The following is a 14,329-nucleotide window of genomic DNA, read 5'->3' on the forward strand; positions in this document are numbered from 1 at the left end:
ATTCCCTTTATTTATGACATTGTGGTCCCAAGATCGAAAAAGTTATATTCCAACCATGGTTAGCATGGCACCGTAAGGCACGAAAGGGCTCACGTCCATGCAACAAGTGCCGCGTGCGCACTGGAGTCACGGGTGCGTAACAACCTGGCGTTCTTATTGCAGGCCGTAGGCGTGGATTAGGCTGCCAGTGTGGACAACTCTCAGCCAAGCAGAGTGACATCATGAATATCATGGTGAGAGAAGAAGTACAAGTTCCAGGTGGATCTGGAGCTGGCTGAGCTAACGGCCGTGCCATTTGTGAAACGCCGTGCTATTCTGCAAGGTGCCACCTGCTGGACGGTGGCAAGTTCGAGGAGCTGTCTTCCAGGTCGGTCAGTGGCCCGCTCGGCCCCAGACACGTCTCGGTCGCGCTCACCGTGCCGTCACAGCTGTCCTATGGGGTGACCTGGTGTCCGGTGGCAGTGGCGGCTAGGCGGATGACCTACGTCTACTCCCTTCTACAGGTCCGCTCGGGCCGCGCTTACTTCCGTTGCTGTTACGTGCTGTCCGCTCGTAGGGGTCGAAAGCGCTGGCATATGCCATGTTTGTCCCCGCGCAGCGTTTTCCTGCACTTTCGCTGTTTCTTTCTCCGACGACCGCGAGCTGTTTTCCGATCGCTCTTCTCCATTAATAACGGGATTTCATTAAGCACAGATCATCCTCGGTGTGCTGTGTAGAAACCGAGAGTTTGTGGTTTCGGTGACCCCGCTTTCTTCTGTCAAGTAACAATCTGTCTGTTATGAATGCTGCAGCTAGATTGGACCACTGATTTGATCAGATTAGATTGGATCACCATCTTGGCCACTGATTTGAAGGGACTGTTAGCACCGCCAGCGGGTAGACGAGCCCACCAATTGAATGTTATGTAGAATAACAACTCCTGTCAGTAACAGTGACCGCTGCAGAGTGAACGGCTGCCAGCTGTAATGCCATTGTTCTCGCAGGCCTCGATGCTTTCCGGTCCAAACCCTCATGATAACAATCGAAATCTCGAGCTGTGCTCTGTGTTGCACAACATTTTCTAACAACTGCAAACAACTGCTGTCAAACTGTCATTATCAAACAACTGCTGTCAATGGGCTGGAGCGGCATTGGCTGCTCAGCGGACATATTCATCTGCTCCGCCCAGTGAGGGCAGTATGTCGTCTGAGAGGCTGGTGTCCGGGTGGGGCGGCATTGACTCCCCAGCGGACATATGTGCGCCGCCTTATGCGGCAGTATGTCTTCTGAGAGGCCGTGTTCAGGGTGGGGCGGCATTGGCTGCCCAGTGGATATACTCATTGGGCCGCCTTATGCGACAGTATGTCGTCTGGGAGGCTGGTGTCCAGGGTGGGCGGCATTGCTACCAGCGGACATATTCATCTGCTCCGCCCAGTGAGGCAGTATGTCCGTCGGAGAGACTGTGTTTCACGGTGGGGCGGCATTGGCTGCCCAGCGGACATGTTCATCTGCGCCGCCCAGTGAGGCGGTATGTCATCCGAGAAGCTGGTGTCCTCAGGCTGGGGCGTGGCGAACGCTTCTCTGTCTGGTGCACCAGCCCCTGCGCTGAGCTGCCGCCGTCAGCCGCGTGGCGTGAGGCAAGGCAGTGGCGGGGTAGGGCTCGGGGTCCGCTCGGCCTGCATCTGTCAGCGCCCACCAGTGCTGAACGTGTTGAATGTAGGTGGCCGGGGAGTGGTCTGGGACGGTGCTGCAACCACGAGCCTGTGCGGTGAATCATGAACGCTGCAGCGGAGTGCCGCGGCTGGATTTCATAACGTGGATTTTTCGTGTGTGGGAAAAGCTGCCGCTCGGTGACGACTCATTTCCCCAGGCTCTTCACGCAGTTCAAAGTGATTGCCGTTGTAAACGCCTCAGTGGCTGACACGCACGTGCGAAGTGCGCGCTCCTGTGCCGTCCGTCGAGTTGGCCCAGCCTGTCCACGTCATCCGGCGTGATCTGTTGGGACGGATCGCCCGCGTGCTTGACACAGCGGCATGTGAGCGAGCAGCCTGTGCGGCGGGCGAGGCTTGCACTTGCACACCCCGTCGGCTGTGGGCGCAAGCCGGCATGATGTGACCTACATCCTCGCCTGCTGCGCCCTCCCCCGCCCCGCCCCACTGGCACCGCCCGTGAGCCCCGCCCCTCCCCGCCCCGCCCCGCCCCGCTCATGCGTACACGTCATGATTTGGTCGGGCCGGCTGAGCTGAATACTGCGGGCGAGCCGCCGTGAACGCGGCACCTCGCATGCATCGGCGCTGGTGTGCCGTAAGGGCGTCCGGCCCGGCCGGCACCCTCCGGGACCGGCCGCCGGGTCACAGTGGTCTGGTCGGGCTCCGCTGCATACTGTGCGGTGCTCGGCCGGCCCGGACTGGCGAAACCGGCGCCGACGGCGGGGCCGGCGCCGAGGCGGGCCGCAGCCTGGGGCCCGGCGCCGCGCCGGCCTCACGCAGCCGTGGCGGCCGGAACAGTGGCGTCAGGCGGCGGCGTCACACGTCACCCCACCGCGCCGGCATTGGCTCGCGCCCCAGCAAGGCTCCGGGGCCCGGCCCAGCCCGGCAACGCCGGGGACGGAGGCCCGTTGGTGGGGCACCGCGCACCGCCGTCGCGCTCGGCTGCGGCGCAGACAGGACGGGGGTAGCCGACCGGGTTTTGAGCTGTGGTGGCCGTATTTTTGGGTTGCGGTGGCAGCGTTGGTGGCGACAGACAGGGGAAAAGCTACACACTATTCCCACGTAACTACGGAACGAAGCGTTGCGTTTTACAGTTATGTGTACGCCACGGAATGGCTTGGCTTCTCTCCTATTTCTGGGAATTTCACGGGTTGTATGAAGCCTGGGAGAATGGGATGACCTTGGCTGTGATTCAGTACACCACTGCTCAGCTCTGTCAGCTTTGCAGGCCGTGGTGATAGTCGAGCCCAGCTCGAATTAATCCTACGGTGCGGTGCACTACTGATAGGATTGTCAGGCATCGAAGGATCGACTGCGAGGTTCCATTTGCGATGTGGCTGTTTGTACGAGTCGGATGGCGGTCTATTCTGGGTGTCCCTTTGAACTTAATGCCAGTGAGTGGTGCCAAGGTCTAAATTGCCCATTCTGCACAGGCTTAAGAAGACTTACGCGAAATCGTTCGTAACCATTGCGAGGACGGCGGCGGTTTATTTTGTTGAGGGGTTAGCGGGTGCTGTCATTCTGTTTGCTGGAAGTGTTACCCCTCATCTCGCAGTGGACTGCCGCGCACCAGGTGGCCAAAATTGTCGCACATCTGCTGCGGATGAACACATTTCGCCCTCGTCTCCGCGGTGTCGGCAGCTGGGCCCCGTTTCCTTCGCTTTCAGAGACGCTGACGATCGCTGCGCCTGGCTTGTCGTGGATGGCTTGTTTGTCGAGTCTAGCGCGGTGCAAGTATGCTACAGCCACCAAGGGCGCGCGCTGGGCGGCTTATACATTGATCTGACGGCGTACCAAGCTGCCGCCTTAATACACTGACGCCCACTCCCCCTCCCCGCACCCGCCCCCTCCGCGGGTGAAGGCCCGTGTCGCGGCGCCCTGCGACGCGTCGAAAGGTCAAGGCGGGCCACCGGGGCGCCGACCGTGCCATTAGCCCGAGGCCGAGTTGTGCATGGTGACATGTATGGGCCAAACAACCGTTGTTTATGCTTGGACGCCGAGTTAGTTAAGTATGATATAATCGCTCACGTCGTATATTTACTGCCAGGGATCGCAGCGGTTGGCGTTACCTTTTCCCACAAACCAGTTTGCGCTCACCTGGCTGACCGCTACAACGCGGGGGAAAATAACCAACCGCGACAAACTTTGCTTGTTCCGTCAAATGGGGTCGCTCCGCACGGTGCAAAACTGCGGCCGGTCCAACTGAGCCACGTGGAGGTATCGATCACACATGGCTATGCAATAATGTGCCGGGGGAGGCGTCTTGCATGCACTAGGAGGCGCGTGTTTTTCTTGAGGCCCTGCCAAGCCACAGTCTGCTTTACGGACATGCCGCACTTGTGTTCACCGGCGAAGCAGACAGCTGCGGGCCAGGATGTGACCCACGACATTTGCCACATCAACGGCGAACAGGCGGTCTGTTTCGTTCGCGACACGAACCCGCCCGCCTCCCTCCCTCGGCGTTGCAAATAGCCTTACAAACGCGTGTTTGTCCCTCTTAGCGTTTGACAACGGCGTGCGTTGTCCTGTCTGCAAGTTGCGCCGCTCTGCAGGATGTTTGCGCCGGCAGACGGTACGGGGTCGCCTGCCGCCGGGAGGGGCCGAAGAGCCGAGACCCAGCGCTGGGTCAGGTCAGGGATGGAGCTCGCTTGGAGCCATGTCCAGGGGTGGCTCTCCTCCGGCGATTGTATGTTCCCATTGCGGGGCGCTTAAACACGGGTGCCACCAAAATGATGAGAGCAATTTTTTGGGTTGCCGTAGCCTCGCGCCGGTCTGCCTGACGCCTCAGTTCCCCTGTTTGAACGGGACCGTTTCACAGCGGGCAAACCGTCGCTGACGCCGGCGCGCCCCGCTGAGAGCCTCTCGCGTCGTCCGCTGTGAGCGATCGCGACAGTGACGAGCGCGGGTGTCACGTCCGCCCACAGCGACTGCACGGCTGGACGTATGTCCGTTGAGGGCGTGGAGGCGCCGGCCGTCGTGTGAACGGTGCGGCGCCTCGTCCGCGGCCCGAATGCCGACGCGGTGCTGATGGCGGCCGGGCCTGGCCTGACCGGCAATCGGCACCCTCGCAGCCGGGCGCGTGGCGGGCGGCGCCGCTGTTTCCGGCGCGGCGGCGCGGCCGGTCGCATCCGGTTCAGCTGCGGCCGCCGGCGGCGCCGCCAGACGCCCGGCCGGCGCTGGTCTGATGGTCGGCCGGCGGCACCTAACGGCCCCGGCTGTTCCGCCCCGGCTCCTCAATACCCCCAGCTGTGGCGGCAGCAGCCGGTGGCGCGGTCGGCAGCCCCGGCCCCTCCCCCGCCCTCGTCCGGTCAGAAACGGCTGACGCCGACGGGCGCGCGATCACGTCCCGCGCCGCCGCCCGCCGCCTGCTGCTGATGTTTACAGGGGCGTGCGCCGAGCGCGGCGGTGGGACCGGCCGCGTCCCGGCAGCCGGTGACGGCCGCAGTGCCCGGGGCGTGGCGCCAGCGCTCTTCCCACGGACCGGGCTCGGGAAGAGCCGCAGCCGGCGGAGCGCGGGTCAAGGTCGTCACCCGGGCCGTCCCGGGCGCCTCGCTCTCGTTCCGTGAGCGGGGGGGGGGGGGGGCACGACGGCCGGGACCAGGCGCTGTCCCTCCGCGTCAGGTGACGAAAACGACTTGACAGGGCAGTGCCCGTGCCGTGAAAGGATACTGTGTGGAGCTTACGGCCGTTTTGCCCTACACCGGTCACAGCGTTTTCGTGTTTTGTCCATGCTCAGCGCTGTTCGTTCTCGCGCCTGTGGGGTGAGATCTGAGCGATTCAGTCTTGGGGAGTGTGGGCTCGTCAGGCGGAAGTGATCAGCTGAGCAACCCCGGACAGGTTGATTATTATGGACGACGGGCTGATTATGATCACCATCTCTCTTCGCGCTGGTCTCATGCTAATGGTATTGCCCGCTGCTATCGCAACGCCGCGCCTTTCCCGAGCGACGTTTAACGTCGTGGGTGTTGTCGCCATCTGAGGCCAGTGGTGCGGCTTCTGTCGGTGGGCGTGCGGCTGCCGCTTCCTGGTCTGACCGGGCCGAACGAACATTCTCGCTCCGGGAACGAGGATGGACGAACGTGGCTCATCCCATTGTGTGGCGTCTGCATTCGGTAGGGCAGCAGCCGAGTCCCATTGTCCGCGGCCTTGTGTGGCCTGTTGTCATCCATCCCGTGGCGGCTCCCGCGGATGGAGCGGACACGCTGACCCTGACCCCGGCCGAGTGCGAGCGCTGCGCCCCGCCCCGCCCCGCCCCGCCCGGCGCGATCCTGGCCGTCGGTACGACCCCGGATCCGCACCGGTCGGTGTCGGGATCAGTGAGACGACCCACGCCGCCGTGAGCCAGCAGAATTCTCCGAAGCGCGGCGCCGCGAGCTCAGGCGGCCGTCTCCCGGAACGCACGAGCTTCGACGATTACCTACCCACGCAGAGCGGCCTCTGTCGGCCGGCCGCGACCTTGGCGGCGGTGCAAGGTCAGCCGGCCGTCGGAGACAACCGGTCCGGTCCGGCGGAGGCGGCCGCCGTCGCCGTGCGCGCAGCAGACAGACGACAGACAGACAGACAGACAGGCAGACAGGACAGACAGTCAGACAGGACAGACAGTGTCATAGCGTCTCAGAGCAGAGTATCTCCCGGTGATCAGATGCGGTGCAGCCTCTCACGAGTGCCGCGCACGCTGCGTGCAGCCACTGCAGCGCCGGTGCGACGGGCGCGGGCGTGGCGCTCCCCGCACGGGGGTGTGCCTATCTGCTGGCACCACTCAGCCGCTGAATACACGGCATTATTGAACGCCTGATACTGCTGGTGCAGCGTGACAGATAGCGCGGGCGATGGGCTCGAGGTGTGCGAGCAAGGGCACGCCGCCAGCGCGCCCCGTGAACTGGCCGCCACAGGGGCCGCCGTGGTCGGCGTCTGTGGGCGGTGTTCGCAGACGCACGGAGGAGTGGAGCGAGACGAGAGGGAGGACAGAAAGGGCGTAGCAGGGCAGGCTACGTCGCAGAACGGAACCATATGCATGGCGTGGACTGGAGAGATGCCATTACGCGGGTGGGGGGGAGGAGGCGGAAGTCTGCACGTGTATGGAAGGATGTGACAGGCGCGCTCCCCTCACCTTCTGGGAACTTCAGCGTTTGGGCTGGCTGCGGAGTTTTCTCGCGGTGAACTCGGTGCCGACTTTGGCCGAGCGATAGCTGCCGGTAACATTGGGGCTGTTATTGTCACAGCGGCCTTTGTAGCCGACAGCCGCAATCTAAACTGGCCTTCGAACATCGACCAATGAAAGAACATCGATGCGTGCAGGAAAGCGGGCGACCTCTGACGAAACGCTCGTTTATCCGGTGCCCTGTCCCCGCGACCTCTGAGAGTTTTAGCCCCTGTCCCTTCCCCAGGCCCCTGTCGCCCCCGCCGATGACGTGTCGACCAGCGTCAGGCCTGTCCAGCTCGGTGGATTGACGCACGTGGTGTGCAAACCTCCCCAGCCCCGATGGTGTGCGTTGGCGTGTTTGTGTCGGGTTTGTGACCATCGACGTGAGAGAGCTGACCCAGCGGTGGCGCCTGGCCGCCACCGCCACCGCTCGCCCGGCCCTGAAGCCGCTGACGCCGGCGCCATGTCCCCAGGGAGGAGGTGCGGGACCACACGGTCAAGTGGAACGCGCGCATGTCGTTCAGCGCCAAGCTGTCGGCGCCGAGCACCACCGGCGTGCTGGACCCGTGCCTGCTGCGCATCTCGGTCAGGAAGGTGAGTCGGCCGCCGCGCCACCCGGCCGGCGACGCCGTGGCGGCGGGCGGCCACCGGACGGCGAGGCCGGCACCCCGCTGGCTGGTGGATCGGCGACGCCGGGCGCACCACGCTGCCGCCCCCACGTGCCGGCCGGACCCGGTGGGCGCCTCCGAGCAAGGTGACGGGGAGGGCCGTTGGCATGGTCGGCGGTCGGTGCGACATCGGTGTGGTTTGGGGCCGGGTCTGGACACCGCGCCGGCCGGCCCCGTGTGTATCGCGTCACGCCGGCGTCACACGTGACCTGCCGCCGTGCTCGGAGGCCGCCGGCGAGTGTGGCAACCGGCGCGTCCCGGGCGTGCGACGGGTTTCGCTTGCGTGACGGGCGGCCCAGGCGGGCCGTCGGGACGGGCGCATGTCCCGTGGCCAGTCTGGGCTGGAGGCGCGGGTGTTCCGCGTAAATTCGCAGTGCAGCTCTCAGTATCTTAGAGGTGCCTGCCTCTCACAGACGGGGTGGTCCGCGCGCCACCCCTCGTCATGATGTGCTGTCATCGACCGTGGCGTCTGCGTCCTCTAAATCGTTATTTCCGTCACCGTCGGAGGCACGGCAAATATGTTTTCCCTGAAATCAAGCCGGGGTCGTCGGTGGGCGCCATGCTGACCGCGGGGCGGGCGCCAGCGGCGATATTGGGCTATCACGCGGCGATTGGGCTGCACACCAGCGCCCTGTTGCGACCGCGCCATTGGCCCGCGAGGAGGGAACAGGACGGGACACGGCGTCCCTACAGAGGGAACGACCAGACGACAGTGTCCCTGAGGAGCGAACAGGACGGACGACGGTGTCCCTGACAGGACACAGACCGACGACGATGTCCCTGACGAGGGCACAGGATGGATACTGGTCCCTGGCGCGGACGTAGGTGGGACCGGGCGTCCCTGAGGTGGGTGGCGTGTGTAGGCGTTGGGAGGAAGGGGGGGGGGGGGGACAAACGTCACCGCGTCACCATCGTTGTCTCGGTGCGCCGGTCGGCCGTCCGTCCATGGGCGACGCGGACGCCTCAAATGGTGGCTAGGACTCGGGCCGAGCCGCCTGGCACGGCCATATAGCGCCGTCTGTGTTACACCCGCCGGCCGAGCCGGCACGCCGGCTGCCTGTGGCCATGCGCTGACGGCCTTGGCGGCATTGGGAGCATGGCTGATGGCTGCCTGCCATGCGAGCAGTCGGTCAGTGCCTGCGGTCTCGGCGCTCGCCAGTAAACTGGCGATGTGACGGGAAGGAATGATACCAGACGACACACACTCCCGCCTATTGATCTACGAAAATGTCGGTGGGCTGCGGTATTGGATGATCAGTAGCCTGTTTGGCTTTTGGATCCGTTTTAAGCAGGAGTCCTGCATTCGGTGCGAACATGAAAGTGCTGCTAACACGAAGCGTAGTCGGCTGGTAGCGGGTTAGGCGCTTTGTTTTCGTGCATAGGTATTTATTCCTTTGACCTACCCATGCTATCGAAGTCATAACACTTTTAGACGGGAAAGCATGTCGAAGGAAGAAAACGCGTCGCTGACAACTAAAACCAGCCGTTTAACTTATGTGAGTGTTCTTAATGTACGGCACGTGAATGTTCTCACGAAAGCCATGCCGGACCGACACCCGAACCCGGGTGCACCGCTGCTAGCGCAGCGGGTAGGACTCAGGCGCTTTCACTGTATGACGTGTGCGAAAGCGCCGGCATGAAAGGCCGCGCTCCGTGCATTGGTCAGGCACCATCGCGACATGCACTGGCGTGGGTGGGGGTGGGGGGGGGAGGGGGCGGGGGTGAGCGGCACTTGCCCGCCGCTGACGGCCAGAGCGTTATTTGTCAGGCCCGACGGGCCTCTGCGGACTAGCGTCGCGTCACGTGCTGGCCGCCGCCGGTCGACTGAGGCCGCGTCACTTGTCACGCCGCGGAGTGCCGCTGCGCGCCGCCGGCTCTCGCCACGGCCGCCGGACAGGTGCCGCGTCCTGCCGCCACCTCCCCGCACGCGGCGTTCGCAGCTGCGCGTCGCCGCTCCAGCCGCCGCCGGTCTGCTGCGGACCGGTGGGGACGCCCTGTGCCGCCGGCTGGCCGGTGCCCTGTGACCTCGCCGGGCCGTCGGACGCGCCGCGGTGACGGGCGGCCGCCGCAGCCAGCCGGCCGACCATGTGACGCCGCCCGGCGCACGTGGCGCCGAAAGCGAAACCGCTCGCCGACGCATACGCCGCCGCCGAGAGAGAAACCCGTGCGCGAGCGGCGCCGGCCCGGACGAAATCCCGGCGCGCCCGGACCGGCTGGGCTGGACCTCGCCAGTTTCACATGCATATGTGGCTGTTTTGAAATAGTCCGAGGGTGCGTGTGCTGTCACCCGCATGACGTACGGCAGGGCCGGGGAAACTCGGGATCTGATACGGATGGCATTCCGTCTGCGCTCGACTCGCATCGGTCCGGTGTGAAGGCTGGCTGGGACCGGCGGCCCGCTGCCACACGCTGTCAATCTGCACCCGGTGTTGTCAGCCTCGTGCCCGTTTCCCGCCGCCCCCGCCGGCCCGAATCGTCCATCACGTTGTCATGCTGATGGGGCCGAACATTACGTGACTGCCGTTCGTTTGATTGGCGGCGGTTTGTGCCGGGCGTCACGTCCCGGGCGATCCTTGTCTGGAAACGGAGGCCGTCTGCGGCGGGGCCGCGAGGCTGCGGAGGCCGTCTCGCCGGCCGCCGCTCTGGGTCGTCCGGCCCCGTCCGGGGCCGGCCACGCTCTGGGCCGTCCGGGGTCAGCCACGCGCCGGGCTGTCTGACCCCGTCCAGGGCCGGCCACGGTCCGGGCCGTCCGGGGCCAGCCACGCTCCGGGCCGTCCGGGGCCAGCCACGCTCTTGGTTGGACGTGTCAACAGGCTGTCGGTCTTCTCACGAGTTGGCCGTGGTGTCCGATGTCAGGTCATCGAACGGCACGAACAGGACGCTCCCGCCTGGTGCCGGCTGTCCGGCTCCAGCCACAGCCCTTCGCCGTTGTCATGCGGCATCCTGTGTTCATGCTTTATTGAAATGGACGATTTCGGGCTTTACGAATTTATATGATTAGAGTGAGCATGTGCGGGGCATTCAGAATCCACATTTAGACAGCATGAAACACGGCAATCTCGGTGTTCTCACTGCGATGTAATCCTTTTGTACACTGCGCCATGTGTGAATCTCGCTTCTATGGGGCTCCGGTAACAAAGAACGCTGGCGGTCCTTGTCCTGGTTTCCCCACGTGGGGCAGGTGACCTTGCCTGCTACCTGCAGCACGACTCCCTGGGGACCTCATTACCGAGACCCCACCGGAAGCGATCGGCAGCGTGACTCCGTGCCCGCGTGGGGAGGCGTCCTCATGACATGTCACGCCACCCACGCCAGCGTGACCCGGCCGCCGTGTGGGGCGGGCCCGCGCGCCCGAGCAGCGGGCCCGGTCTGCACCAGACTCTGACAATAAGCACGCCTCAGCCGGCGCGTCTGGCTGTAGCCGGGCGGTGGTCGGTCGGCCGGCCCAGTCTGATGGCCCGTTGTGCCGATCTCCGCTGATCGTGGCGGCAATGGCCGGTCAATGGCGTCGCAGTCGAGCCGGGATGCTCACTTGCCCGCCGAGCGATGTCGGCTCGGCGAACGTTGTGGGCGTCCGTGTCCAGGGCCGATGCCCACCGGAGGCTCGGCCGCGCCGCTGCCGCCGGACCGGCCGGTATGCGCGGCCTTGGTTCCGCCAGCCGCGTATTTATGCGCTCTGGTCGGCTGGCCGCCAGCGTGTGAAGCGGCTCCAAGACTCGGACCAGGTGGCGTGCGCGGCTGACAGGAGGCTGGGAGCCTGCCCGCTGCCAGAGGTGCGGTGGCCGGATAATCACGGGACGCACTGCCCGTGGAACACACTTGCCCCTTCCGCCGTGAAGGTGGTGGGTTCTAGGAGGTGTAATATTCCATCGCGCACCCGCCTGTGTTTTGGCTCGCAGGAGGTAAACTAGATGTTGCGGTGGTCATTACGTTTGATTTGCTCAGCTCCCAAGATGTTGTCGATTGGTAAGAGGTGTATGACTTGTATGTCTTAATCACTCCTTCGAAGTAGCAACATTGTATTGAATGGTTTTGGCAATGGCAGCGGTTCTGGTCTTGTTGTCATTGTCGCTTTAAAAGAAATTTGCCTGGTCAAATTAAGACCTTTAACTGTTCACGTCGGGTGGCAGGGAATTGCAAATGAAAATTTCGGTGTCATTTGTTTTTCCCAATTCGCTTTCACTGATTAGATATTGTCACAGACCCCAACTTTTGTTTGGTTCGTATTTAAAAACGAGGTTATGGGGTAGGCCCCGAGCAAAATTCACCACTAAACGCATCGGCATCATTGAGAAGGCATCGTTAGCTCTAGCCAGTGAGTTTTCGAGGATTTCGCTTGGCAGAGCTGGCAGCAGCTTGCGGACGTGGCGATGGCGGCGGCCATGACGTTGATGTTCGGTTACATTCAGTTGAGTACTGCGGGTGTATGGCGTTGCATAATAGTAAGACTGGTCAGCTGGTATGCGCCGCGATTAATTCATGCCGGCCTACATATACTGAGATGAGGAACAATAAATTTGTCGTATTAATCGGCTGCACCAGGCTCTAAGGAAATGTGATTGCTCTACGTTGCTTAGCAACCAAAACAATGGCCATATCCCTAGCGCGCAGTTTCTCGCCACATATAAGCCAGTACGTTCGCGCTCTCCTGCCCGCTGAGTGGTTAATGTCTTATGATTGTATTTGTTCACGCACAGCCATCGATGGGATCGATAAGAATAATTAAACCAAAGCTGTTGCAAGATCCAAATGCAGAAAGCCGAAAACATTAAGCGTGCTCCCTTTAAAGCGTGTTCCAATACTGCACCAGGTGCACCACAACTGAGGAGCAAACTCCAACGCTATCGCGGCACGTTGTGAGAGGCCTTGGCTTGACTCCGCGTATTTCCCCTGACACTGAAGTATGGGCTACCGCCAGGGAATGTCGTGTTGCAAAACACTGTTTGCAGCGATGCAATCCACTCGGTTGCAGCACTCGGTCGTTATCTGCGTTTCGCGCTTGTTTACGTGCAGTGCGGAATGCATCCCGGTGATTTGCGGCGGCTTCCTCCCGCTGCTTGTCCGGCGTCCCCTTACTCTGTTGTCCGCCCGACGGGCCGCGTCACCGTCCTGTGGCGCTCTGATACTGGCGCTCGGGCGCTCTGACTCTCCGACGGTCTGACACTCTGGCGCTCTGACGCTCTGACTGGCTCTGGCGCTCTGACGCACTGGCGCTCTGGCGCTCTGACGCTCTGGCGCTCCGCTCTGACACTCTGACGCTCTGTGCTCTGGCGCTCTGACGCTCTGATGCTCTGACGCTCCGGCGCTCTGACGTACCGTTCTGCCCAACCTAGGAGGCGAAGGGCGGCCGCTCCTACCAGAAGCTCGGCTTCGCCACCATCAACCTGGCCGAGTTCGCCGGCGGCGTGGGCCAGTGCCGGCGCTACCTGCTGGAGGAGCACGACCTGCGCCACCGCCAGGACAACTCCATGCTCAAGGTGGTGCTGTCTACGACCCTGCTGAGCGGCGACCCTTGCTTCCGCACGTGAGTACGCCGCCGACCCGGCGCACGCTGATCCGCGCGCGGACGGAGTCGGCGGGACAGCGTGCCGGCGGCCCAGCGCGGCCCGGACGGGGGAACCGAGCGTCGCCCGCACGGCGCGGTTGGCTGGGAAGAAAGGTGCGCCTTGGCGCGTGAGGAAAACGGAACTCGCCATGTGTCAGCACGCATTTGCACGCTTTGCTCGCATAGTTCTGCCCTTCAGTGCGCACGATCGTGCCGCCAGATGTACAATGTGCGGTTGCATTTCTGGCCGTAGATCTGGGTTGTTAGAAAATGTGTAGTGCGCACCGCCATTGACTGTGTCATTCATTCGCCCGTTCTAGTATTTTTCAATTTCGCTAACGCGCCTTCGATCCACACCAGTTTCATTCGCGCGGCTTGAGTGCTGGACGTGCGCGCCGATCCAGCCGCGGCAGCAGCCAGGTGGAGTGTTGGACTTGCGCGCCGATCCAGCCGCGGCAGCAGCCAGGTTGAGTGCTGGACTTGCGCGCCGATCCAGCCGCGGCAGCAGCCGGTTTGAGTGCTGGAGCTGCGCCGTAGAGAACACGGCCACGCCTACGCTGGGCGTGGGTTCGCTTTGGACGGCGAATTGCCCCGGTGCAGATCCTTATCGTTGTCAAACGTGCGTTGCCCGAATGCTCGGTTCATATTCTTTCTCAGTGGACCGCACTGGGCCACAAATTGTCCTGTTTGATAAAACGTTTCTAGCGAAGTCCAGTAGCACACATTGTCCCCGTTCCATGCCACCGATGCTCCCAATGGTTCGCTGGACTGGCGGGATAGCCAACACAATTACAGGCTGATGTGGCAGATGAGGCGCCTCAATGACTCATCCTCTGAGCCGTCATCGGCAGCTGGCGGCCTGCTGTGCCTGACCCGGCCGGCGCGCGCGAGCCGGAGCTCCTCTCCGCCGCCCTGGCCTCCGCGATCGCCCTGGCCCGTCCGGGGTCGGCCCGGGGTGTTGCGTCTCCGCCGGCGGCGATGGTGACTCCACGCGCTGCGGCCGGTCTGCCGCCGGCCGGCCACTGACCTCGGCCGGGCTGAGCGGGGTGGCCGTGTCCGCAGGCCGAACCCGCGCTCTGCTCACCTGCGAGCGAGCCGCCCGCCCGCGGACCGGCGGCGGGCCGCCGACGGTACGCGCCGGCACCGGCGGTCTCCAGCTGAAGGACGTCACCAAGGGCAGAGGTCAGTGCCGCCGGACGGGGCTTCAGGGGCGAATCCACCTCCCGGGGCAGGTCAGTGCTGCCAGATGGGGCTTCAGGCGGCGAACCTCACATCAACGGGCAGA

General features: G+C 63.5%; 1 protein-coding gene across 1 annotated transcript in view; it reads left to right on the forward strand.

Annotated features, from left to right (window-relative positions):
• Nucleotides 1–246: 246 nt before the first annotated feature.
• Nucleotides 247–14,329, forward strand: part of LOC119104085 (protein FAM102B-like) — a gene marked incomplete at its 5' end in the record, with an annotated part of 16,410 nt that continues 2,327 nt past the window's right edge. The window contains 5 exon segments of the mRNA XM_037227762.1: nucleotides 247–297; nucleotides 300–367; nucleotides 7,305–7,425; nucleotides 12,833–13,023; nucleotides 14,107–14,134. Of these exon segments, the coding sequence (XP_037083657.1) occupies nucleotides 247–297; nucleotides 300–367; nucleotides 7,305–7,425; nucleotides 12,833–13,023; nucleotides 14,107–14,134 (459 nt within the window).

Source organism: Pollicipes pollicipes, unplaced genomic scaffold (assembly GCF_011947565.3).
Source record: "Pollicipes pollicipes isolate AB1234 unplaced genomic scaffold, Ppol_2.1 Scaffold_5780;HRSCAF=6845_pilon_pilon_pilon, whole genome shotgun sequence".
Lineage (NCBI taxonomy): Eukaryota > Metazoa > Arthropoda > Thecostraca > Pollicipedomorpha > Pollicipedidae > Pollicipes > Pollicipes pollicipes.